The sequence below is a fragment of the Nasonia vitripennis genome, chromosome 1 (assembly GCF_009193385.2).
Source record: "Nasonia vitripennis strain AsymCx chromosome 1, Nvit_psr_1.1, whole genome shotgun sequence".
Taxonomy (NCBI): Eukaryota; Metazoa; Arthropoda; class Insecta; order Hymenoptera; family Pteromalidae; genus Nasonia; species Nasonia vitripennis.
The window spans coordinates 26,626,827-26,654,005 of NC_045757.1; the positions used below are offsets into that span (position 1 = coordinate 26,626,827).

Consider the following 27,179-nt stretch of genomic DNA (forward strand, 5'->3'; position numbering starts at 1 on the left):
TCAACCAACTCCGCAATCCTCCATGCGATTTTTCCTGCTAGAAACTCTCTTTCAGACCAATTAGAAAACACACAATAACAAAATACTCGTCTCTTCCGATCAATCTCCCATATAAAACTCTCATCAGCGCAACAGCTCATCCTTACATTAGAAGCAGGAAAGCAGCAAAGCGTATCACGCAACGCTCGCGACACTTCGAATAGCGACTATATAGACCCTGGCATTCGCTCATAATTCATATAATCCATATGGCCGGTCGCAGATCCGCGTCCCCAGGTGCGCCCATATGATTGCGAGAAAGGCGACCACCCACCATTACGCACACTATACCGCGCAGCGAGCAGGGCTTGCCCAACTCCGATGTTCTTTTTTTCTCTTTCTCGACTCTAGAACACGCGTACGTGTATGACAATGAAAGGAAATGCCGTTGTCGTATATACGTATATCTGCAGCGGCGCAGCAACGACGGAAAAGTTCGATAGGCAGGCGCTGATATCATTAGGTGCCTATTATTACGCCTGTATATAGTACTGATATACACTTGATGATTTCTTTTTTCAGTCTTGTTTGAATTTCGAGTTTTCTCGGTATGCGTATGCATGTTTTTTTTTCTTCTAGTTCGAAAAACTAGTTTGTTCTATCGGTGCGGCGTGTGCTATGCCCCATTACGAATAGAAATGTCTGGCTGGGGAATGTGCTTCGATGAATATCTTTACGGAAACTCTTTCGTCCGTTGTTGTTGGCTACAATTGAAAAACTTTTACTTTTGAAAGTTACATATGCGAGGATTATGTTCATACTTTTACGCTGGCACGGAATTGAAATATCTATAAAGATACTTCCTATATGTTATATTATTTGTTCTCTATTCAAAGTCTTTTTTTCTCCGTCGATAGTGCATTTTATTGACAAACTGTAAACACTTTAGGTCTAGTCACTTTCCCACTAAGTAGTTGAACTTTCCTCTGTCTAGCAAAGATAGGTGGCGCGTGGACATTTTTCTATTTCCATCATCCCTCATCTGAATCTGCAGAATGTATATATTACAGTGGTGTGATGCCAGTGCAATTGATACCTTAGTGTATTTAACATTCTGTTATCTAAGTTATTAAATATAACGTCGATATGATTGATAAATAGAATACTTTATATTATTGGAAATTACTTGCATTTTGAGATTATTTTATTGAAAATTAAAAAGAAAAAGCTCGTTAACTTTTTTTATATCGAATAATCGTTCAAACCTGTTTTCAAACGCTCATATTGTAATATAGTGCAAAACATTATTCATAAATTCCGAAGTAGATAATGACCGAATATAGTAAGACGCAGTTGGTAACGGGTGAATCGCGAATTATACGTTATTAAATCACTTTGTTCTTACAAGGCTATTCAGAAGCATGTCAATAATTATAAATTGCATATTTTACTCTAAAGACACCAATAATTCATTTCCAATCAACGCCATTCAAACCTTTAATATCAATCAAGTGAAGATCTCGCGATTACCCCTAAAATCACAAGTACAAACTCCATGAGAAATCATTTCCTCGGGCGGTGGTCAAACTCACCATGAAAGGATCCGAGGTACAACTCAGTTCGCATATTATATACGCAGTCTCAAACCTGCTTGCAACCGACAGGGGTAATTGCCCGAACGAATATTCGAGGCGTCGCAGCGCCAGCGAAGGCCAGCCGGCTATGTGCAGCTAAATCGCTTTTTCCCTCTTTTACACGCCATAGTGTAACGAGCCAACGCGCGTATATTTATAAAACCGCGTCGTTTATTTACACGGGGATGCGATTGCTCGTCGCTGTAGGTGCCATCGTACAACCGGGGTTATAAATGGCTTTATTTGCAGACGATGCGTCTTTTTGCGAAGGAATGCATACACTGAGAGATTAAAGGCTTGATGTCATTATCAAGATGAGAGGGGGACTGGCTTCGTACGGGTCAATTTTATTTCTGATCGTTTTAATTGTCTCGGGAACAGGTTTTCGCGCCTGACGGGCTGTATTGATTTATAGTTTGCATGACTAATTGCTAATTTTAATCCGTTTTGATTGTTCAGCAGTCAATGTTTTAACTGTCCTATAATCATTGTTCTCAAATGTGTTGTGTTTTTTTTTACACAGATTATCGCTTTGCATCACTTAATAATTCTGCGTTACAGGAAGCGTGTAAGAGACACGTGTCGCAACCGACGAAATCCAGGTCCTTGCACGCATATTCATCGGCGATATCGATAGAGACATAAGCCGCGCGTTCTTAAATGGAGAATGTATTAATATTTATAAACTGTGAGAGTTTCACATAAAGTTTCACGAAGTTGAAGAAAAAAAAATGGATTTAATGCAGGTACACGAGGTGTATAATTATCGTAAGCCATCTACCGAACCGTACATATACCGCGCATTTTTTACGCTATAATAATGTAACTGAGGCTTTCTATGCTGCTATTAAAGAGCCGAAACGTATTATTTTCATTGCATCACGCCGGGGCTTATATATATACACAGGTGTCGAACGCGAAAAATTCCTCCAACAAAATCGTTTCAACAGCGGCGGCTAAAATTATATCAACCTCGCATATACACACGTGCTTATATAGTCGTTGTAACGGCACATCCGTTAAGTGTCGACGCTCCTAATATTTAAAGATTTAACGCTTCGCCGCGACGTCGAAATCATAGGCTAGAGAAAACCGCAAAGGAGTAGTCTCTGGCAGTGTTCCTCCGCGCGTGAAAACGTCAATAATCTATACGCAATTATAAAGTTATCAATCATTGAGCTCGGCTGACTCTAAAAGTCCGCGGCTTGCAATTCTCGCGTGGGTTATCTGGAGGCGCTGAAACTTTCACGTGGTGATAGTCGTTAAAAATCATAGAAGATTTTTCGGTTCTACTCTTAAATTTTGAAGATTAAAAATTTCCTGTATGAAAACTAATAAATAATATTAAATTAACAGTATTTGAATATAAATAATGCACACATAATGATTTTTATATTCTTGTGTGATCGAGTTTGAACGGTACGATTCGAACATCAAGAATCATCCCCGTAGCAACAAGATTGGCGATGTTGCAAATATTGTTTGTTCATATAGTCTGGTTTTGACAGCCGTTTACGTTCGAATACAGAATCTAAGTTTTAGTTTTGTTTTCATAAATCTTTAAAAATAATAAAAAAACTCTATAGCTTTACGAGGCTACTACTTGGGCCACCCATGCTATAACTGTACTGTATGAGTACATTTTCTACCAACTATAGAAATAATTCTGCAAGTTGATCTTAAACGCGGCACACTCCTGTCCGAATCTGTGTAGATCCGATCCGCAGCGTTACACAACACCGATTCTCTTTCACGCCTTCGATCTTCGAGCCATCGACACGAGCCAATTAACCGAGCATACACCTCTCTCCCTCTTCTTAAATATAACGGCGACTTCGCGAGGATCGCTCTGACCGCGAGGAAAGTGAGAGCGCGCTGCAGTTTCGGCGATATATATTCGCCTATCAATCAACCGGCGACGATGACGACGACCCCGAGGACGAAGGGCACAAAAAATGGAAAGACGGCCGTTGCATCCGGTTGTCGTCTGCATATACCTTCTCTGCAGGACGCCTTTCGCACGGATTATGACTCTCTTGGTTAACAAGCATCCGCGTGTTCAGAGGTTAAGCTTTAAGAGAAAAAAGAGATCAAAAAGGTATGTATAAGCATATAATATGTATATGCGGAATCAGTTTGTAGCAGCGATAAAACAAATCAGTTTTGGACTGGCTTTTGTCCTGACCATTTAAACTTTGTGGCTCTCCGACTATAGGTGGGGCATATGCTGCGTGCAGAATCTATATAAGTACTATAGCGATGTGTTACCTGCGACATACTAGAACAGCCTTGTTGGGTCTGCTGATTGGGTCGCTGATGCTTTAACTACTTAAGCGTGTAGTTATTATTATCCTTGTGTCTAAAAGACTTTCTCGTACCTAATATCTATTAGGGACTCACTCTTGCATTCATCAATACATGCTCCAATATCAATTATGATAGAACGCAAAGGTCAACCATGTGTAATAATAGTTTTCTATATCGCATCGTCATCGCGTTGACTTTGAAAAGCTTCAATTTATAAGAGCATTAAAGCCATGTTACAGCACGCGAGCCCAGTTACGAAAAGAATTGTCAGAATTTTTCAATATGTATGATTTTATCAACCACCTTCATCTAATGACCTATATTAGCATATGTTCTGATTATTTTATTTGATAAGTGCACATTTCTTGGGAATCGTATACACGATATAATTATTAATATAGCGCTATTAAAGTCTTACAAGGTTCAACAATATATAAGTGGATCGTAAATTGCAATAATTGAATGTGAGAATTTAATCAAACAATTCGGCTTCTGTATGAACTAATTCATTTTTGAAAGAAAACGTCCTTCACGTGGCTATTTTCGGATTTATTTCAATAATCCAGTTCGCAGCTCCTTTATAAAGTGCATTACACTCAGCCAGTTGACCGGCCTTGACGATGGTAATTTAACCTGTTTATTTTAGTCGAAGTAAAACAGCCAAATAAAATACTACATGTAAATCCACGTTCATTTTCATCATAAATCAAGAGTCGTAAAAGGTTCTACAATGTGTTTCCTCTTATTTTAGAGATCCTTTAAGGGGTCAAGCCTGGGTTAAATCCTGCAAAAAAACAAAAAGATATTCTTCTTACTAAAAAATATAAATCAAATACTGCTAGCAACAAAATTTGTTGCTAACTATATTTAATTCATATTTTTTAGAAATGTCTCTCGATCGGTCCGAAGGGGCATGTTTAAGGTACATTTTAAGCCCGGATAGAGTAAAGAAGACGGTCCGGATCTTTCAAAAAGCCGTGGCAAGTGACTAAAAACACTTATTTATATAGTGAAATGTCATGAATTTTGGTCAATCATTTTACAAGGTATATACATGTTTTTTTCGATAAAAATGGTGTATATCTTTATATATTTTCAATAGAATTTTTTTTTCAAATTACATCAAATCAAAAATTTTTTGGTAAGAAGAATATCTTTTTGTTTTTTTGCAGGATTTAACCCAGGCTTGACCCCTTAAAGATGCGCTAATAATTTATTTTTATTTTTGTTTTTACATAAAACTTGTTTGATATCCAAGACTTATACGTACCGTGAAAGACTTTTATCCTCCAGAGTCCTTGATACGATTATTTCTGAAAGTTTCTTCATAAAATAACTTTGTACAGCTTCCATCAACGTGCACGAAGTTGTTTCTGTATCACACAGTCGGCCCAAGAAACATGCGGTCGAATTAGTTTGAATTTTTTTTTTAAACCTGATTTCATTGGGCTGAAAGTACATGTGCTTTCGCTAACCGCAATCGCGCATTGAAAAAATTGATTTGAATCTTATTTAAAGTCAATTCCTTTGGAATATATGGTACGTATTCGCGTCGTCTTTCGCATACATTATAAATTATTTATTGAAAATAACTTCAAGAAATCGTTTATAGATTTAGATATTACATTTTCAATAATAATTAGTATATACCTTTAAAACGCAAGCGTTTAACACTTTATTGAAGTAACATATTATACAATTTGTTACACTAACCCCAACGTCATTCATATACGTAATGACAACCTCAAAAAGTAGAGTTGACATAATATTGAATGGTATATTATATATACCGCTGAAACTAAAACCGCAAAGCGCGCACAGCTCACCTGCGAGCATGAACATCCAGAGGAAGCGAATTAACAGCGCGTCAATAAGAGAGGACAGCGCGCAGCCGATTCATCGGAATCACCTTTCTCTCTCGTTCGAAATCTCGTCGACGAGACACACTCGTAATCGCAGCCGCGCGACGTACAGTGAAAGTGAAATGAAAAATATCGAAAAAGACTCGTATACTCAGGCTACACAGAAACTTAAAGAAACCCCAAAAGCACGTCGCGTATAAAACACAGACACACATACATACACAAGCGGGACCAGCGAAAAGAGGAAGAAGACGACGAGGAGCCGTACGGGGGACCACCGCAATAGCGGCGCAGGAGAAAGATAGACACCGGTCGCGTTGGAGGGACGCGCTCTCGCCGGCAAGGCTGCCCGCTGCCGCAGTGACTGGCTTCAGTCTTACGATCGCCTTCTCGCGGGAAGGTTGGCGAACCCGAGATAGAGATAGAGAGAGAGAGAGTGCGTCGCCGTGCATTTCGTCCGTACACGAGAGAGTGGCGCATGTTCTTCGAGCTGAAAATCGGTTGTTTTTTAACGAGCCACGAGAGGATGATACTGTAAGATTGTATAAATCCAGTGCACCGGGAATCGACTTCGATTTTACACTGTATTTTATTGTAGGGGTGCGCGAGTGATTTTTGTTTTTATTCGAGGATACGCAACGCGTCGTACACAGTGAAGGAAAAGTGCGGTACACACACAGTGCTGGAAGAAGTAGAGAGTTGAGCTTGACGATCGAAGTAGCAAATTTCACGAGATTTCGCAGGAACGAGTGTGTAGGAAAGAGCGTTCGACTGCGTTTCTTCTTTTGCAGATATAGTCGACGAAGTCTACCTGGCATGTTTGCTTCAGACTGAATTTTCGCACACCGATGAATAATAGTTAGCACGAAATTCGGAGTAGGTAGTTACATTCGTCCTGATATTCAGAAATGATCGAAACCAGTTGAAGATCTCTCGACGTACACGTATACGAGAATATGGTAGACCACTTCTACCACGGAACGAGAATTTGATCGTGATTTTATTTTCTTTACCATCCGAGAGTGACATTCGAATTTCGTGCCGCGCAGAAATCAAACAAAACAAAGCCATTGACTTTTCTGCGGAGGAAGAGAAGACCGGTGAAAAATCGAAAACAGCACCGAGAGATCAAGGCGAGAGAGAGAAAGAGGAAACATGCGCTTGGCCAACGCGCTGTGCATCGCACGTGGGAGATAAAGGCACATCCATACACGTGTCTTTACGAAACCGCGAGTCATAATACATCCGTGAAAGATCGACAGGAAGAAGTTGTCGAGAAGGTGGAGGAGGTTAGGAAGCAGCAGCGGAGGCGACTAGACGACGACATCGTGGCACGCAGGTGAGTGAAAGTTGGACATAACCACGCGAGCCGTCGATATACGCTCGCTTTTTTTCCTTTCATTTTGCGGCAGATGATTATTGGCGTTATTATATACATTATAGGCGCGCGGGCGATTAAGAATATATGGAAGCGCGATACGCGGGCGCACGTTGAGACCGGTGATTTTGTAATAGCGATCTTCACTTGGTATCGGTTCCGGTTCTCGACTCTGTTTATTATTAATCTGTAGAAGAAATTCACAATTTCTAAAGGCTGATGCGTTTTTTTTGAATTATTAAAAATAATTGATAAGAGAATCTAAATATTGGATCTCATAGTTTATATTGAAAGGATTCGGATTATTTGCAAGAACATTATTTTAATATTCTGTATACTACTCACAAAACGCCGAAGTGTCAATTATAACAATTTGGGAGCAATGAAAGTAGAACGAAAAGTATTTCGACCAACTACACCGTGGTAACGCAGTGTCTAAAAAAATGATGCCTACGCCAATTACGAATTTCATAGCTCACAAAACTAGAGTGGACAAGGACGAGTGGGAACAGTCGAGTGCCAATGGGAGTTTTTTTTCAAAATTACAGCTGAATTAAAGCTAAAACGTTAATTAGCCCGCTGGCTGGCACGACCGGAATATAATCGAATGCAAACAGGCCGCGTTGGTGCAAATTGCGGTAGAAATGAAAGGACCTATTTGTAAAATTTGACCGTTCTCCGCAACAACAATCACAACGCAAGTGCGACATTGCGTAAACGCGTACACATAAACGATAGGCAAAAGAAACAGAGCGAGAGATAGCTGGAGAGCGAAAAATATTTTCGAGACAATCAATCGCATTCCACCCCGTTTATGGTGTACCGGTCCCTGTGCGTTAATCGTAATGTATCACGAATTTAAACTCCTGCATTAACAGAGCACTTATGGACCTCTATGTATGTGTATCGAATATACTTTACCGCACTAGTTTCGTAATATACTATGATTTTTTTTTTCAATAAAAATTAAAACTGCTAGCTTTAAAAATGTTTGTAAAATATATCATTACAATTATTTGAAATTTATTGTTATAAAAAAAGTAAGAAATACTCTAAAGTACAAAAAGTCAATGGGATAACTCAATCCCAGTGTTGAGCATAGTCATAGTGAACTATTTTCAATCCCAAAAATCCACCGTAGCCTTCTTGATATTTATGATAGATTCCTGCTCCAGAAAGTGGTATAGGAGGATTTGTAACGATATCCTGTATATCGAGATAGGGGATAACATTTTGTCCCACGTCTTTGCGAAAATTCGTTCTTCTGAATCGGATGAACTCATTGTTGTTTTTTGAAAATCGATCTGATTTTTTGCTATTAACGGGAATATCCGGATCTTTTAACACTATTTCTTTTCTGAAAACATGGAATATTCACATACAAATTGTTTGAAAATAGGTGGTATGTAATATTAAATAAATGATATGACTTACACGTTCCGAGCTCTGTTTATAAAGATCCAGCGGCCATTTTTTGTATCCAAACGTCCAGTAGCATAATCAAACGGTGTACCATGTACTTGTATATCTAATGCTGAGCCTGATTGATGAAACCTTACACCTGTTAGAACATCTTCTGGTCCCAATTCGCGTGTATTCAAATTAACAGCACTTTGGTCGTATGTTACGGAGAAAACTAGGTTATTCTTGTGCCAATCCACCCACTCATTAAACATAGTTATACGATAATCGTTTTGTTGGGGAGAACTTATTTGTTGGTAATGATAGGTTGCGATTTCGTCAGAACTGAGTGTCGTTTGATTAAAGAGTTCATCTGTATTCTTCCATTGAGATGCATCAATAATACTTGCATTTATTCCTAGTGTACCTTGCTGTATTTCGATATGATAAACATGACCTTTTTTAACCAGTCGAAGTCCAGTGATTACTCTGAAAAACCATAAATGTAAATCAAGCATATTTATTTTAGAGAACATTATTCAATTGAATAATTCAAGTAAAAACATAATTTTACTAACTTATTATCGCCGATATCTGATTTGACATCCAGTAAACTGAAGAACCTATCTTCTTCTCTACTTTCGCTCTCACAATTACATGCACAAGTGTGAAAAGGCCAAGTACTACCGACGCCTTGCGTGTTATCACACCGCTCATTTTGAACGCCATGTATATCAGTGTATTCGCCACCTTTGTATATTTTTATCCAATCGTATCTACGATCACTTTTCGGAGGCTAAAACAAAAAAAAAATAAAATGGTAGTAGGCTAAAAATATGGATAGTTATGTCAAGTCAATTAGAATAAGTACCGCGTGACATATCTGGAACCATTTGGCGACATATTCACAATCTCTTAATTTTCCATAGCACCTTCGTTCAGTCGGTTGTACTTTGCAAGGATGTGAACGACACCATAATCTTTTATCCACCATGCTTTCGCAAGTATGAACAGCTCCATACCAAGCAGTATATTTTATATCTGATTGATAGGTAAAGAATGTTTGGAATACTGGATTCAACTTCAAAAAAGTTTGTCCTAAAATTTAATATATAATAAGCAAATACAATGTGGATAGATTATAGGTTTTTCCGTATTTTTAAATATTTTCGACTAAAGCGTAATTTATTGATCTTTGCAAACCACTCCAATTCTCATATTAGATATTATGTTTGATTGTCTAACCTTGTTGATGTTTTTGTGGGTCACACGTCCAAATTTCCCGTGGAGACAGATTTAAAGCTTGTTTGATTTTTTCCGAAGTGCTCGTAATTGCAGTTTTAAAATGATTCACTTCGCTGTCTCTTGCATAGTCATAATTGACTGCAAATAATAGTATATTGTGTACCAAGGGCGTAAAATGGGCTTTTTTAGGCCGAGTGTGGATTTTGCAGTACGAGTCAAGGCGAGTTAGCCCGAGCCGAAGGCAAGGGCGTTTACGAGCCCCGCAGACGAGTACTGCAAAATCCACGAGGCCAAAAAGCCCACTTAGCCCTTGGTGCACACCCTATTTTATGTAACGCGCGGACGCATTTTCGCGTTTTTTCGTACGTGTTAAGAGGGACTGATGTGACTATTTTTTGACACGGCAACCGTGCTCTTGTCTTGTTCAAACATTATATAAAATAAATAAATAATGCAAATTTATCAAAATAAACTTTTTTTTTAAATTACAAAAAAAAATTTTGCAAGCAATAAAGACTTTTTAGCGGGCAATAAAGGCCATTATTGCCCGCTGTTTGAATATGCGGGCAATAAAGGTTTTTATTGCCCGCTAAAATAACTTTTTTGCCCGCCGGTCAAAAAAGAGTCACTTTAGTCCCTATTAATAGGTACGAAAAACGCGAAAACCGTTCGCGTGTAACATAAAGAAATTTTTTCGAATAAATTATATTTCATCTTATGATGCCTATATCGCGCAACAACCGCTCCAAAATAGCTGATTCTCGCTCAATTTTGCAGTTAATTGGTGTTTTTATTGCACTTGTTTCAGTCGGGTGAGAAACTACTTGTCCAAGTATCATTTATTTTGCGCACTTGTTGGACAACGACCATAAGTTAAATTGCTATACTGACCATTTTCTAAAGCTTCTCTCAAATAATAACAGAATAGTACTACAGTTAATCCTTTTGTATGAGAAGTCACAACTAATTCGTATAAATTGTTTATCAATTGCTGCGATGATTGACCATTTTTTACGCACATTGTGTCATAAGCCTAATGAAAAAAATCAAAGATTTTTGAGAACATAATACATTTTCTGCAGATTTGATTTAGTTATACCTGCGGCACATTTGTAGGGCAATGATAAATCATTTATAAACATACACATTAAAAGAAATACATACCTCACTCTTTGTCGCAATAATTGTAATGATACTTTCGTCTCTAAAGTCCAATCCTACAAGAGTTTCATGCAACATTTCCAATGTTGTTCTTAATTCTGTTAAACTGTATGATGTGCCTACGTCCGCAAAATTTTCCAATTCCTTTCTTGTGTAATTACCAAGGTTACCATACATTTCATAAAATCGCATGTATAACCGCTGGACATCGTTTATAAGCTTGAAAAGTTCGTTAACCATTGAAGTTAGTTTGTCACGTAATGTAGTTGTTATTTTATCTAAAATCGCGTATTTCATTTGTTTAACGTCAGCAGATAGCGTTTTTAACTGGTCAGATAAAACGCTCTCCCCAGGTGTAAGTATTGGTTTTTCTTTCAAAACATTATGGGCGCCCATTATTGCTTTTGCGATGCCTACTCCAATGTTGAAAATAGTTTTAAGGGCTATCTCGGTTCCTAAAATTGGTAAAGCTGCGCCATGTTGCGATAAACTCAGTAAGAGAAGTAATGAACAACATATTATTAGCCATCGCTTCATTCTATTATGATTTTGTAGTTAATATTAAAATTGTATCTGCAATTTCGAATAGTGAATATAGTAAACTAGCACAGTTATTCATGAAATTTAGTGTTGATTAATAATAAAAAAGTGAGTACTTTTTTATACAAGGCTTACCTTATTCTTAAATGTCCAAACCGAAATACCGTATTCTGTATCGACAAATGCTTTGTATAAATCATACGCCGAAGTGTACATATTCTCTTAAAAATCGTGCTTTTGCTATAAAAATAATTTTGGATACCGAATCTTTATTGCTAAATTTTATTTAAACGTGCACTGAGTTCCATATTCTTAAATATTTGATAGAGCATGGCCTGGATTTATAACTATTCAAAAAATTTAATATCTCGTAAAAATATACGTTGTCGCTTTGGTGAAGTGCGTAAAAAAATATGCACATGTTTGAAAAAGAAAGCACAATAAACGGTATAAAATATTATCCATAAACAACAAACAAATTGCTAGTGAGAAAATAAATTTCCTTTTCAAGTATCTTATTTTATAATTCGAATAATTGATAAAAACATAATAAATATCTGTGCATAAATATTTGATTCTTCGGACTGCTTTGGACAAAGGCAACGTTCCTACTACGTGCTAAACTAGGCCTAAAAATCAGTCGAAATTCGACCACAAAAATCTGCGCTCCGGCATATCGCACGCGCGCAATTTTAGACTGGCGGCGACAACTTCATTGACAAATCAGCCTCTTTCCGTCACGAAGCTTGAGCGTGATAGTTGTCACAGTGCCGCTCTATTGAACAGCTGCCTGGATCTTTCCGAGAGTGAAAAACCGAGGTGTTGCCGCTGCTGGTCCTTTCTCTACTCTGGCGTGCAGCATACACGAGCTATGTCGCACGCGTGTATCTATGCCAGTATCTCCAGTTCAGGGAAGTCAAACTTTGAAGTACCCTGAATTTCACGATTTTTTTTTTTTTTTGAAGAAACGGAAGTAGGAAAGAGTGCATGTTTTGATTAAAAATAATTTTGAATATAGTGATATAATTAGTATTCAATTACTGAGTCTTTTACCAAGTATTTCTCATTAAACTCGGCGCAATGAAGATTATTATGTAATGCATCACTCATAATTCAACGAAAGAGAAAACGACCGTCACACAAGTGATCTTCTGTTTGGACAGCAGTGATGCTTGTCTGCACCGATCGCCAAAACAATGTACTCGATTGTCGGCCGCAAAAAGCGGAAAGGAAGTCGAGCTCTTTCGATGGGCGGTATCGATAAAAACCATCCATCGATCGGCCATCGGTTCTTAAAGCTATAACTTTCTTCCTTTCAACGATGCCATTTGGTGGGACTCGTACAAAGAACAGATGAACGCGATGAAAGTTTAGCGAATCTTTCGCTCATACTTATACATTCAACTTGCTGACGGCCATTTTGTAATATCGATTTTGTTGCCGATTTTGATTGGAATACTTTTCAGACAACGCTGCTTTCATTCCTTCTTAGAACTCGGCGTACTACTTTTGCAGATTTTTAACAGGAATCCATCGCGTTACAGCAATTCTACCATACATTCTTCCCGACATATTGCAATAGTCCAAAATATTTTTAATCCCCTATATACTTTTGAGCAACGGTCGCCGATCGCGTGAAAACCGTTGCACAAAAACTGCCCAACTCTTTTCTTTCCTCTAATCTCGGCCTACATCGATAAGCATCGAGTCTTTTATCAGGTCAGATCGTTATATCACCGTCAGGACTTCTTACGCCGATCGGGAAGAAGAAACCCCGACCTGTCACGTGCACTTACGCGCCGTCATAACGATTTACATAACCAGATCGCTACGCGGGAGAGAAAACCGCCTACGACTTTCTGCGCTCGGTCACTTTTGTCTCTAGCTCTCTATACACGCAGGCCTGCTGCTATAACAAGGGATTAGAGCCTTGTTGCTGCCCAAGACCGAGCGGGACTCGATAAGCGCGAGATAACAAAGTGCCGCGCGCCGCGCAATACGCGACGAATATTTCAAGGGAACGCTTTTGTCGGACTGCTATTAATGGACGCGTGTGCGAGATCGTGTATCTGTATTGTACGGGAGGTGTTAAGCTGGATTGGACGTATGTGTAGTTTTTGTGGGGGAAGTTTCATTGCGAAGGAATGGCCGTTGCGTGAGTCACTCTGTATTCTTGGGTGATTGATTTTCGCTCTTTGATAGCCGGCTTTTTGAGATCAAGCTGAATGGAGGCTTTAATGCTCTATCCGCGTTTACCGGTCTCTCGGAATAACTTGTTACGAACGGAACTATCGAGCGTTTATTAAACTGTTTTGCTATTTTGATTGGTGTACATTATACCGTAAGTAGCTATACCTAATTTATGTTGGGTAGTATTGGAGAACTTTTTAAGTACTTACGACGGATTGACAAAAAATCTGATTGAATAGTGCTAAACGCAATACAAAAAAATAATTCAAAATCGGTAGTACCAGCTGACAAACCTAAAAGATTCATCTTATAAACCGGTCGGTGTGCGCTTGCAGCTTGCAGCTTTTTCCGACCACTCGATCGAGGAGAAAAACGGTAAACAAACAAGACTAAGTGGCGTGAAAACAACGCTGGAAACTCGATCGCTTTAATGTAACGATACATAAACGTCAATGACGCATGTATCCGCGAAAAAGAGTCAGGCAGGAATGCAAACTGAGTTCACGACAGGAGTCCACGGTGATAATGTTCGCATGTCGATCCGGATCCTCGTCCGGGCCTTGAACCGTGAACATTTCATTTTTTCAACGTCGCCGCATGCAAATACAGAGCCTAAGCCGCCAAGCTGGAACGCCGCAAAGGATATATCGGCTCCTGCCTCTTTGTCCTCTTTGCATTCTTCAAGTACGAGAGCTGCGATATTTTTATGCGACAGAGGGTACACGCACGGACTGTAAATCATCGCGGGACGACTTTTTGGAAAGATTTCCTTCGCGAGTTTTATGAGCACGAGTCGGATGAGCTGCAGGAGGGCTCTCGAGGCGTCGTACGTCGGATGTGCTGCGCGAGTTATGAACTTGATATATGACTATTGACTTTTTGCGAGGAGGATATTATATTGCGTTGAGCTTTTTTTTGTACGGACGGTTGGAAATTTTGTAGTGTGGGTATTTCGCAGGCGATGTAACATATAGTTTATTGATTATTAAATAAGGATCGTTGTATTTGAACTACGGCGAAATACATTGTGTTGTAACAAGAAGCATCGGCTTGAGTAATCTGCATTCTTAAGATACACAAAGGATTAAGTTCTAATTTCAATAAATCTCGAAATCAGTATTTGCTACCCAATTCATCCAATTTATATAGTATTCATTTAGTAAAATTTATGTATATGATTATTTACAATCTCCTTGAACTAATATACGAAAGCTCTATAATAACACAACAAAATCGCAAGATTTCGGCCCGTGAAATTGAAAATTTCACGGGCTCATTTTTTCCACTTATACACAGGCGCCGACATCGATTACCCCTAATAATTTGGTCTTGCACAAGAAAGTCTTGCAAAAAGAGCCGCCGCTCATCTTGGCGCGTCCGATCGCGAAGCGGATTTTGTTTTTTATCATATAGCTGCGCGCACGTTGCCCGTAAATAATTACCCTCTCCATTGGAAGCGACAACTATAATGGCCGCTCAATTACGGGCGGCCCAGCCCAAAGGATATATCTGACGGCGTTGTGCAGCGTAACCTCGTTTCATCTTTCGACTTGGTTGCGCTGCTGCGCTGCACCTCTTGTTGCCTGCCGCGGCCACTTAGCTTTGCTTTCCTCGACAAGAGAGAAGCCGCCACCGCCACTACTGCTGCTGTTGTTGCGCCAACGAGATTTTTACACTCCTGTCCGCGATGCTGCCTGCCGGACGTTTCTTTTATCCTCCGTGCCTTTTCTTTTTCTTTGGTATATGTATAGGTAGAATATCTATAATTATGGTATATGTATACGCAGAATATCTATAATTGCTCGATGTGTTGCATTTCGCGGAATCGGCGACTAGGTTACGACGTTTGTGTATTGTGTGGAGGAAACGAAATTTTTTCTGAAGTCAATATCATTGGCGTCGTGTCATGTGTGACTTGGAAGGATAATTGATAAGTCTGTTGGACTCGAAGCTTTAGAACATGCTTGTATATTGAGTGTTATATGATTGTTTATTTTCTAGAACGCTGATGTCACAAAGCGTTAAATTTCTATTATGACATTATGCCATTCTTGAATTAGGCATTGTTTGTTGTACTCTTCGCATTTCAGTGAGGCGAAGGATGCCTTCGTTACATGTCACCATTAAGCATTACGTTATAGGTAAATATCACAATGTGTTATTGTGCAATAGTAGAATGCCGATGCATGGAAACAAACTTTTCAGTGCTCCACTCAAAATTTTGAATCGCGTTTTCGTATTAAACAAGTACAATTCAATTAATGCTAAATGAAAATTCTAACTTCGTTCGTCTAGCAACCATGTTAGAATCCATCAAGCAAAGGTGTTCCAGGCTTAATTCGTTATCTTAATTAAAGAACACACCGGATACATCCTTCCTGTACAGCTCTTCCATATTCTAACTTTATGGAAAACCCATCGTTGATTTCAAGAAAAAAAAATGTAGTTAAATTAAAAATCGAAGGAGCAGCCACAACGATCTATCGACCGGCAATAAATCTCTACTTCATAGACAGCGAAAGCCAGGTGCTATTTCGACTCTTCTTTCTCTTTCATTGATTCACACTCGCGCCTCGCGCCCGAGCATCTTCTCGAGACCGAATCGGCTGTGTGTACACGGGCCTCGGAAACATCATCGTAAAACACGCAAGCTGCGCGCTCTGAGTTGAAGTGGGTGGGTTTATGCTCTTCTTTGTGGAATAAGTGTCCTTATGGTTTGAGGTTGTTTCGAATGCACTTGGGGGAAAAATTTCTAATGTTCGATGGTCTCATAAATCAAATATTATTTGATATTCTTAACAAACATAATCTATAATGAAACAACATATGGATTTATTAATAGAACATTGTAGAACGATTCAAGTTTGAACATTAAATACAGAGTTAGGTAAAAAATATTAAAAAAAAATCTTATTTACGAAATCGATAAATACTTGCAAGAAATCTATTTATGCATTCATTTATTCAACATACTTTTTAGATGAAAAATACATAGTTCTTGCTTGTACGAATTCTTTTATATTTGACTCTAATGGTCCTCTTGAGTAAGACGACTGAGCACATCTCGACTGCACGATGTTCCTCTATTCGGTGTACAGGTACTGTGTGATGGAAAAGGTAGCGCATACGCGAAGAGGCAGGTAGTACTTGAACATACCAGCCAACTGTTGCCGAGGCATTGTGAGGATTTCGCTGATCGTCGCGTATAATGCAGCAATAACTTGCCTGCTCTGATCATAATTTTAAATTTCATGAATGGAACGCGTCCGACGCAGGCCTTTCTTTTGCTGCGATGTTCGTTCTGAAGGTTTGGATACCATATGAAAAAAGTAAGTAAAGTAAAAGTTGTCTGCTACTTTCGTATTTCCAATTTAACAATCGAAATATTTCTCTCGAAGGCACTCATTTTATATTAGATCGAAATTGTTATTCATTGCGTAGTTTTCAACAGGATTCAATTTTTATACGCGCATTATAACGTCTTTAAAAGTTTTACGCTAAATTTAATGAACGGCGTTAATTTGAACTTTTGGTCAATCTCAGTTGCACAAGGAATGATTGAAAAATGCCGATTACGTTTTACGCAAATTTAAAATATATATATATATATGGTTATAGCCAGCTGTGTGCTTAGCTTTCATATAAATTTTCTTTCAATTAAGAACTGTCTGTTTCTCATGTCTGTTTTTGATAACGATTCCAGAGTACGGAGAAAAAAGTTCGAATGCAGGCGGCGTATTCAAATTAAGTAGTAACCGACTGGTTCCGCGCCGTCCGCAAAAATCCAGACAGACGGACAGCGACGCCGGTATTATTTATTACTAGATTTTTACGAATATTTGATTTTAATAAATGCCACAAGATAACCATTGTCTCTGCATTCTCAATATCAGCCAAAAATAATCATTCTATAATTACAGCCAATAAATCAACCAAGTCAAGAACCACCTCATTAGGAATCTCTCGAGCGTCGTATGCAAACTACCTCCTTTCGAATACCCCAACTGCAGCAAGCGTTACGATGCATCGCGCGAAAAATTTCCCAAAGCCAAGTTTTCCAGGGATATGCGTCTATAGAAACGCAAAATCGAACCGCAAACTTCGTCTATACCAGAAAATGAATCCACGCGATTTCCGGTTGATCGCGTCACGGGCCTGCCGGAAACCTCGTCCGCGCCATTCAAAGCTGTAACGCCGAACTCGCGGCGCTACGACGTAATCCCCTCGATAGATCGTCCATAATTTCTTGCGCTACAGCAGCGGCACTGCAGCTACTCGCGGAGAAAGAGCGCGATTCGTTCCTCCGTGGCGGAGAGGCCGCGAAAGGGAATAAACTCGCACGATCGATCGTTTAGAAAGTTCGGGATGCGCACTTCGCGCGACGCTCTAGGCATTCTGTGCCTCTCAGCTGTTTTTGCGCGAGACAGGGAGATGCGGAATGCTATCGCTGTGCGGAGCCGATCAAGTGCGGTATGTTTGAGTTTTTGTTATTGAGGTGAAAGTAGTTTGTTGCGCTTTTGCGTTGGAGTTTGGGAATGGTTATAGAGGAAGATCGTGAGGTTCAAATTTTAGTTGATTAAATGTGCTGATTATTGTCATGTTTCTGCAAAGAAATTCGACTATTGAATTTCCGATATTTCTTACAATATGATTATTGTTGAAGTTTAGGCAGGAGTAGTATCATAGGTCTTTTGAAGCATGATCGGTCAAATGCAAAACGTGTGTGGTTGCACTAATATGCCATAAACGTAGAATCTTACTAAACAAAAGAATATATGGTTTATTTTCTAACGTTACAAAACGATCGACATGTACGCGTATTACATGGTTCATATCCATACAGCTTAAAAATAAATTATAAAAACCAGATTTACTACCTTGGCTAACAACAAGCAATTAACCCGAAGCACTTCATACATTCAATTGACCTCTTTAATTTAATCACATAAAAAGTGTGTACCGTACGTTATATACTGAATTCGCAACTTATATAGGTGCTATTTGAATTGCAGTTCCGTAACACAAAAGCACGAATGTCGTTTAGTAAACAAGACACGCGTTTGCGTTAAATTTACAACTTTATAATATGAAAAGAACTTGCAACTATCATTGAAATTTAATGCAATAGTACGATAAAAGATGTGAGTGCAACGCATGATGAAATTTTTCATTCACACTATCGAATTCAATAATTTTTGTATAGGTTACGCTGTTCAAGTAATGCATTGCAATCCGAAGCATTGTTACGGCAACAGCAACCGTTTTATTGTAACATAAGCCTGTATTCATTGGATTTTTTGAGAGCTCTGAGTAAAATGTAACATCCGTTAGAAAGTAATGCTTTCAACTAATGATACACCTATACTGATCTTTTCGAGAACATGCAAGTGATAATTTAACTATTTAAATATTCGTAAAAACGTGTTTCTTAAACTGAACCCTGAACTGTTTCCTGGTATACAAGCCACGTGTTGAAAGTGAGTTCGTATGTATATTTTCGAAGCTTTTGAATCATAAAAAACTTATCAAAGTATGTGTGACAAAGTTTTTATTGTATCAATATAAATAAAAGGAACGAATGATGATGTGAGGTGGTGGTGAACAAAATTTTAAAAAATGATAATTTTGTACGTGAAAATGCGTGATTTTGTGTAAATGGATTGAACGTGTTTCAAAACAAAACTACGTAGCACAGTTTTATGTGTACCTCACGAGCAATACGACTTCCTACTCTGATATCGAAAACATACGCGGTCTTTGTGTATTTACAGAATGTAGATTATTTTCGAAAATATATGCAACTCATCAAGAAACGAAAAACAACGTAGAATCAGAAGCCAATGTTTGCTCGTAAAAGACGTGCGCAAATATAGTTTTCATTAAAAACTCATGAAAATCTCCCGATCCGATTGAAAACAATAATTATAGACATCACACGCAAAAATGTATAATCGCTCACAATGAGCGCAACGGCTAATCAAACGGAATATTAATTCAGGCAATAATTTGTGCCTTTCATTCTCTGCATAAATTATCAGGCAATGACATATTCTCGCACCCATCAAATAGAAAATGGATCATATCCGTCTTAATACGCGCGCTCTTCGGTACTTTCGCTTTTGACTTAGGCACGTGTGTGTACGTCTAAAATAGTGCAGGTGTGAACGAAATCGATCGTGATGATATCTCGAGCGGATGTTAACGACAGCAATCACACACGAGACCGGGTCGACGTTTTCTCGCTTTGGCGCGTACAACGTTCTGCTTACTTTTGCGGCATTCACTGATATTGTATTTGCACGCTTTGTGCCATTTATACTTGCGCTTGAGGGAATTATAAGGCGGCTGCAGAATCCTTTGTTTATATACCTGGCGCACCGTTTCTTATTTCCCAGATTTGATTGTTGTTGAGGAATATTATTACTGGGAATTAGAAGCTTTTGTTAAATTCGAGATACATGTATTTTTGGTGTTACGCTTGTGGATAAATTTAGCAAAACCAAAAGTACACATGAGTGGAATCGTGAGGTACCAACTTTACTGCGGAATTCATGGAAAATAAACTGGATTTCGTTTTTATTATGAACACGAGAGTAACTTTTGTACCATGAAGAACTATGTATGATAAAATCAGGAAATTATAAAAAAAAATCTTCAAAACAAAACTTTTATTCGACGGTAAAGATAAACAATCTTTATCGTCGTATACAGTACCATGCAGTGTCCTATAAACTCATGGCTGACATTCAATAATTCGCAGTTTCATAAAACTTTAAAAACCATTCTCTCTTCTATAAATTCGAGCTTAAATTCTCGACGCCCTGCTCAAAAGAACTATTTAGTCACCGAAAGCAAACTGCAGAATGTTTTGAATTACGCAAACTGCGAATCAATTGCATCAGAAATCTGCACCAACCCTACAAAATAAACCATCAAAATCGCTCTCTCAAATAATGCACTAGCACAGCCACCAAATTCACCAAAGCCCCGCAACAAACACTTCATCATCGCCGATATTCGGCTCACTAATGAAATCATAATAATAGACACTGCATCACATACCCGCGTACATCATAAATCTTTGAAGCAACGCCCGCGCAAGAATTCGCATCAGCTGATCCTTGGCGAAACAGTGGGCACACACGATGCTCGCGATAATTAGCAGCATACACACACACACACACACACACACAAGCTCCTCTTTCCATCGAGAGGAATATCCGTTAATGAGTATGCGAACACATATGCGAGTGTGTGTGCCGCTGTTGCATGTAAATTACCAGCGGCTGTATACAGCAGTCGGCAGCAGTCGCGGCCGGGTGTGGTCGATGTATTTTGATCGGACGATACGGAGCGGGGAAAGCACACTTACGCGTGTACATGAAAACGTGTACCTTCGCGCGTTTACATAAGGTGAAAATACTTTCGGCTGCAGCAGTACCTGTATATGCATACGCAGCCGCGGCGAAAAGAGAGTAAACAAAAAATCAGCTGCGCGTACGTTACCGCGACTTATGTTTGCCGATCGAGGGTGTGGATAAAGGTTTATTTTTCGAGAGGGAACCTCGCGCGTGTGTTTCTCAAGTTCGAGAGTACGTCTTACGATAATTTCGTAACGATCCGTATGGGGTTCGTTATGAATGAAATTACTCTCTCGAAACCTACATACGAGCGATGTATATTATGCATTAGTTGCACTGACAACAATAAGTATACGAATAGATTATCGCGCGGCATTTGTAAATACGCGCAAGTGCGCAAGAAAATATGCGCTCCGGTCAATTTTGTAAGCGCATTGTTGGAGAAAGCTGATTTGGATATTGCGCGCGGGTTACTATAAATCTTCGGCTATAATACAGAGTGCAGTCGTTAAATATTGACATTGTAAAATGCAGCACAATGCGCTAATAAATTCAGACTCGCGTATAGATCGTCGAGTAATTTCCTCGAACTTTTACCGCGTTTCTTTCGGCTCTTAAAACGTGAGGGATATATATGACAAGCGTGACTTTTTTCAATTCGAATGTGTTCTCTTACTCACGCGAGAGAAAAAGAGACAACGGAGAGATTTTTTACCGAACAAGGAAGGTATGAAGCACGTGGATTATGTAAAAAAATTTTTCGATCGCTTGCACAACGCGATTCGAAACTTACGCAAACCCGCGGTCGAGTGCAATCATTGTAATTAAAAAGAATTCGCTACTTTTACTAAGACTGCTTTTCACTCACACGATGAACAATTTCTTTTTTTTTTCTGTTTCAGAAGGAAGAACTCGACTACTTCGTAGCCATGAACCTCGCGCTGCATGGATTTTTGCTCCAGGGTACGTATAGCATTTTGCACGTTTATTATCTTTTATAATTGTGATTGTGATTTAAGTCCTGGAAAAATCGTTGTATCACTGAAAATCGTCGTGGATTACGTGACTTTATAACATCGATCATGCAACTCCGTGTACTCGTAAAGTAAGAGTTACGTAGGATTTTTACACGTTTAATAAGAATTATTACCAAAAAACTTAATGGCCAAGATAAAAATCACTCCTCCATCCAATCCGCCACATAAGTAGCAAAAAGCTCGTATAGACATCTCGCTGCAGCGCAGCAGCTATAGTCTTAGGCGCCTTCATCATCAGCAGCGCAGCGTGCTTTACTCGCGGCATTGTTCGAAATGCGAGTCTGACGAAACAAAAGCGGGGCCTTCGCTCTCCGAGAAAAGTGCCTTCTTCTTCTCTCTCTCTCTCTCTCTCTCTCTCTCTCTCTTTCTCTCTTTCTTCGCGCACAATCAAACTCACACACGCGCGAACATGAGGGAAAGCGCGCGCGCGCGCGCAAAGGCGTTTTACAATCCGCGAGTATAGCTGTGCGGTCTAATCGATGTTAACATCCGTCGACTGGTGTAACGAGCCGTGTGTGTATGTGTGTGGGAGGAGGACGTCCTCGCCGTGAATCAGGGTTTTCATGCCGTTCCTCTCAGGTGTTTCCCCGGCGAGCTGAATCGCCATAATCAATCGCTGCGTGTGAGAATCGGATTCGCGCCTGGCGATTCTGTTATTTCAATTACGATTTAACTGTCCCGCGGCTCCGACTCATAATCAACTGGCCGCCTCGTAAAGTCGTGTCGCAAATCAAACGTTCCTTATACATCATATACGATACATAGGGCCTTGCACTGCAGACCGAACTCAATTTTCGATTTGACTGACGCCACTACACGACGCGCGTTCAATTTGCGCTTTACGGCTGCGTTTATACGTCGATTGTAAATTCGCCTCGACTTATGGAGCGAAGCGTGAGCTTCTCTTTCTCGGAAGGAATGCGAATCGCATTGCAATATCGCACTTTCAATTAGAAGCCCCCTATAACGAGAAAAGCTACCTTAAGCTGCGGCGGCACAGACGCGAGAGATGATAGAGTCGTTTCGAAAACTTGAGGCACGCGTGTATTCGAGAGGTATTTACGGTGCGGGGGATGACTGATATGATGATTAATGCGAGGCTGATGTAGGGTAATTTCGAGAGAAGGCATATGTAGTGATGGGAAGCTAATGAAGAGGTGATGAAATAACAGTAGTCGCTGTTGGTCTTGCGGATTAGTTTGATATCAACTGGCTTGAAATTCGATTTCTGTATTGCATCGGAGAAAATACACAATTAATACATAATTTATATAAAATTATTTGCAAAAGAAACTTCATTTTTCCACGTAAAAGTTTCATAATTTAATTTTGCAGAACACTATACGCATTCGTATATTAATACGCAGTTTGGGCTCTTCTATCAGCGAAAATGCGTTTATACAAACATTGCAAACATTCAATTTCTCCGCGGGAAATTGAAGGAGCAAATGAATTCCACACTCCATTACAGTCTTCCCTCTGGTAGCGCGTTTTCTCCAAAATAAATACAGATAAAATTCAGCAAACCGCAAGTTGCGCGAACTTTTGCTACGGCTGATACAAATGAGATTTTAATTGTGAAAGCTTCACGCGCACACGGGCACGCAGTGTGTGATGAAATTCGAAGTCACACGCGTACTAATACCTACAAGTAAATTTTCTTCGGCTTAATATGCATCATCAGTCAGTCGCACCGGAAGAGTCGTCGTAACGCAGCTATACGTGCGGCGTTGATGTTATTGGAATCATTTTTCACCAGAAGATGTGCTGGATTCTTCTGCGCAAGAAGAGGCCTTTGCGTTGTTTAATAAACAGGCAGATAAGTTGCGGAATCATAGTTGTCGCGCGAATCTCTGGCGTATTTTCAGACGTAATATCAAGCGCGGGATGATCTTCATGGTGAAGAGGAAGAGATAATGCGAATCTTTTGTTTTCGATTTATTTATGAACGGTTGTCGCGTTAAGCGTGTGATTTATCGACAGTATATTGCGGTATTGATTTACGATCCTTTTTAGGATGATTTTTTCTCTCTGCTTACGCGCTGCCTATATAGTATACTAGTTTCATTTAATGAATGTTTCTTCATTGATGTTAGTCATTAAGTATAAGCTCTGAACGTTTTCGTCTTTTAGCGAAGTTTTGACCGCTGAGCCATCACAGGATAGAAAGTGAACTCGCTATTAGTACGATGTAGTTCATACGATGTCAAAACAAATTAATATTAATACGCGAGCCGCGTTTAACGTTTCATAACAACGTTTGATATAATTCTAATTAACATAAGAAAATTAATTAGGATTCCACGATTGTAACTATTACCGCTAGTTGCAAAATGCTTCGTTTCGCTACTTCAAATACCGTAGAAGCAGACGTGTTCAATGATTCATCGGCTCAATCAAAACATTATCAACTAATTTTACGCTGCCATATACTAAGCTTAAATTTCCCACCCGATTAAAGCCATATACAAAGGCAGCAGCGTTCCAACAGAAGCCCAAAAGCGTAGACGTCCTCATATCCGACAATCGAGCACAACACGCACGTCCACTAGACTGACAAGTGAGTCATAGGCCCGTCAAGCCTCGCCATTATGTGCATCAGCATACGGAGGCGCGAAGGCGTTCCGAGACATCGCTCGCGTGCACCGGACGCGCCACGCGTACGCGAAGAAAGCTCTCTCGCTCGTCCGCGAGAGCTTATGGCCGATTACGGCGAGTGATGCACGAGCGAATAATTTACGCGGCTGCGGGAAGCTGCTGTCAATTCCTTAACTTTGTCAGTGCGCGCCTACTTCGTCGTCGTTGTTCTCTTCTCTCATAGTTGTCTTCCGGCTCTAATGAGGCGGATAAGGAGGACGTCCGATTCGTGTGTGTGTGTTTTTAGCGTTGGTTTTCTGCCGGCTGAGGTAAAGTGGACGATTTGAAAAGTGCGATGGGAAAATTGACGGGATGCCGAGGTCACAATCATTTCTGAGACGATTAGGCAATTGTGGAGTGTGACATTGATGAATAAGTTCTTTTCATATTTTTTCAGTGATTATAATACAATATGGAATTCCGTAACATAAATATTAATAAATAATGTTCGACTGTATATAAAATCATCAATTTTAATACATTCCTTGCATAATCCCCTGAGGATTTCGAACAATGTAACGGTCAGCATTTTTCATTCAGTTTCTCTTTCATCCGAGACCCATTTAGTATTCAGCACATTAAGTCCCGAAATTTCTTCCTATTTTTACAAACACCTTATGCAAAAATACGATACTCTTCTTTCGTCTGTCGGTACTTTCAACCGAATCGGGTGACACATCTTCTCGAGAATTCCAAATAAAATTCGGACGGTGAAAAAACGTCCGCATCGAATGCCTGTATTGTCGCCTAATTTAAATAAACGTCACCTGAATCCGGGAAAGTTTTTTTCGCGTGGATCCCACCTGTGGGAGAGAGAGGAAAAGATCGTATACGGTGAAAACGATACAAGTCACGTGTGAATTTTGAGACGAGAAATCGATGTAGCAGTCAGACGTGTATACATATATAGTGATACATATTACGATAAAGATCTCATAATTGACCGGTCTTTTGGTAGCGTCTTGATGTATACTCGTACAATGCACAAACGAAGACGACGAGGTTCAGCCAAGACACTTGAGATGTCACCTTCTGTTTGAATGGATGATCGGAGCTCAGTGTGTCGTCTGCCTTTCTCTTTCTAAATTTCTTCGTTTCTCCTTCGCTTCTTCAATCAGCTGCTGATTTAGGTTTCAAAAATCATTATATACTGTCTCGGATTTTGCCAATTTAATTGAGGAAGTAGCTACTTTGAACTCTTACTTCTAATTTTTCTTTTCTTTGATGAATAAATCTGCTGATCCTGATTCTCTTATACAGCATTGTAGATTTTTATAATACTAAATGCTCTTTCTAATGCATTGAAGGCGCATTTTATTCGAATAAAAATATCTATACTTATATTTATATAATATTATCATTGTCTGGAAGCTCGTCGAATTCCTACGCACAAAATCTCCTCTTGATCGCTGTACTTTCTTTTTAAACTTTCAATTTTGAATGTTTTGACTTCGATTAATTTCTCCCATCACTTTCCTCTAATTTGTATAGCTAATTTATAGAAATATATACTTAATTTCACTCGAAACCGAGAAGTTTCCGAGAAACCGAGAAACTGCCAAAACTTGGTTCATTCGCTATTTCACTTACTATTTTGTATCTCCTTCTGTATACAAGTGTGTCGCAAAATCATTACCTGTACACGATACGTCTCCGATTTCCACTTTCATTTTCCTAATTTCGTTCGCCAAACGCTATTATAAGCATCGTGCGTCGCATCATTGCATAATTAAGCGTGTAACTTAACGCTTAGACTCGGTGCGGTTATAGCTGCTTTTCGATGTCGTTAATACACACATGGACGTATGAGACGCGTGATAAATTACGATCTTATAATATTTGAGAGCTCCACTATAAACAGTCAGTACTTAAAATCAAAGCGTTCCGCAAAAATTGAATCAGCAAACAAACGAGCTGGATCATTATACACGGTCAAAGTCATTAATAATGTTTTTCTGTACATTTTTACAACAATCTCGTAATAACGTCAAAACGACTGTTTCAATTTACAAAATGACACACAATACGTCGAGACCTAAATCCTCGCGAAAGAAAAAAAAGCAGTCACGGTTTCAATCTCACTTGAATTCAGTTACAAGCCCCGTTGTCGACACGCATGCAACGCGTGGAGTCTGCACTTTAACAACGCGTGGGCCGCTTAAGTCCGTTCTTTATCGCCGGGCATATAAATTGAATTTCTCATCGTCTGCTGACTTCAATATATACATTACTTCAGATATAACTGTAAGTCATGGCTCATTGAGTATCACCTATACATCGGTGGTTCTCGTTTGCACGTTATATTGTCATGATTAGCGGCTCAATCAAGTTTTCATTGTCTCTCGCCTCGGCGGAAACTTGTTTTACGAATGCGATATTTTTTCGATTTTGACTCTCGAAAGTGGGTATACTTTGTACAAAACGACAGATCTGGTCGCGCCAAACCG

At 39.4% G+C, this 27,179-nt stretch overlaps 2 protein-coding genes across 3 annotated transcripts in view; one reads left to right on the forward strand and one right to left on the reverse strand.

Moving 5' to 3' along the window:
* The window catches only part of LOC100119766 (bromodomain-containing protein DDB_G0280777), a 122,488-nt gene that overhangs the window by 35,230 nt on the left and 60,079 nt on the right, over positions 1–27,179 (forward strand). Inside the window, exons 1-2 of one of the 2 annotated variants that reach the window (XM_031921077.2) lie at positions 6,151–7,121; positions 21,961–22,021. In XM_031921077.2, the coding sequence (XP_031776937.1) occupies positions 21,988–22,021 (34 nt within the window). In that variant the 5' untranslated portion in view covers positions 6,151–7,121; positions 21,961–21,987. Of the gene's footprint in view, positions 1–6,150; positions 7,122–21,960; positions 22,022–27,179 lie in introns of those variants that run through there. The other variant, XM_032602319.1, reaches the window with a different exon arrangement.
* On the reverse strand, positions 8,162–11,736 carry LOC100119874. Its single transcript, XM_016988883.2, has 8 exons — positions 11,643–11,736; positions 10,971–11,540; positions 10,698–10,839; positions 9,807–9,944; positions 9,433–9,659; positions 9,140–9,357; positions 8,595–9,050; positions 8,162–8,517 (listed from the first exon to the last, which is right to left on the reverse strand). The coding sequence occupies exons 2-8, from the start codon at positions 11,502–11,504 to the stop codon at positions 8,241–8,243; spliced, it is 1,992 nt and encodes a 663-aa protein (XP_016844372.1). The 5' UTR covers positions 11,505–11,540; positions 11,643–11,736; the 3' UTR covers positions 8,162–8,240.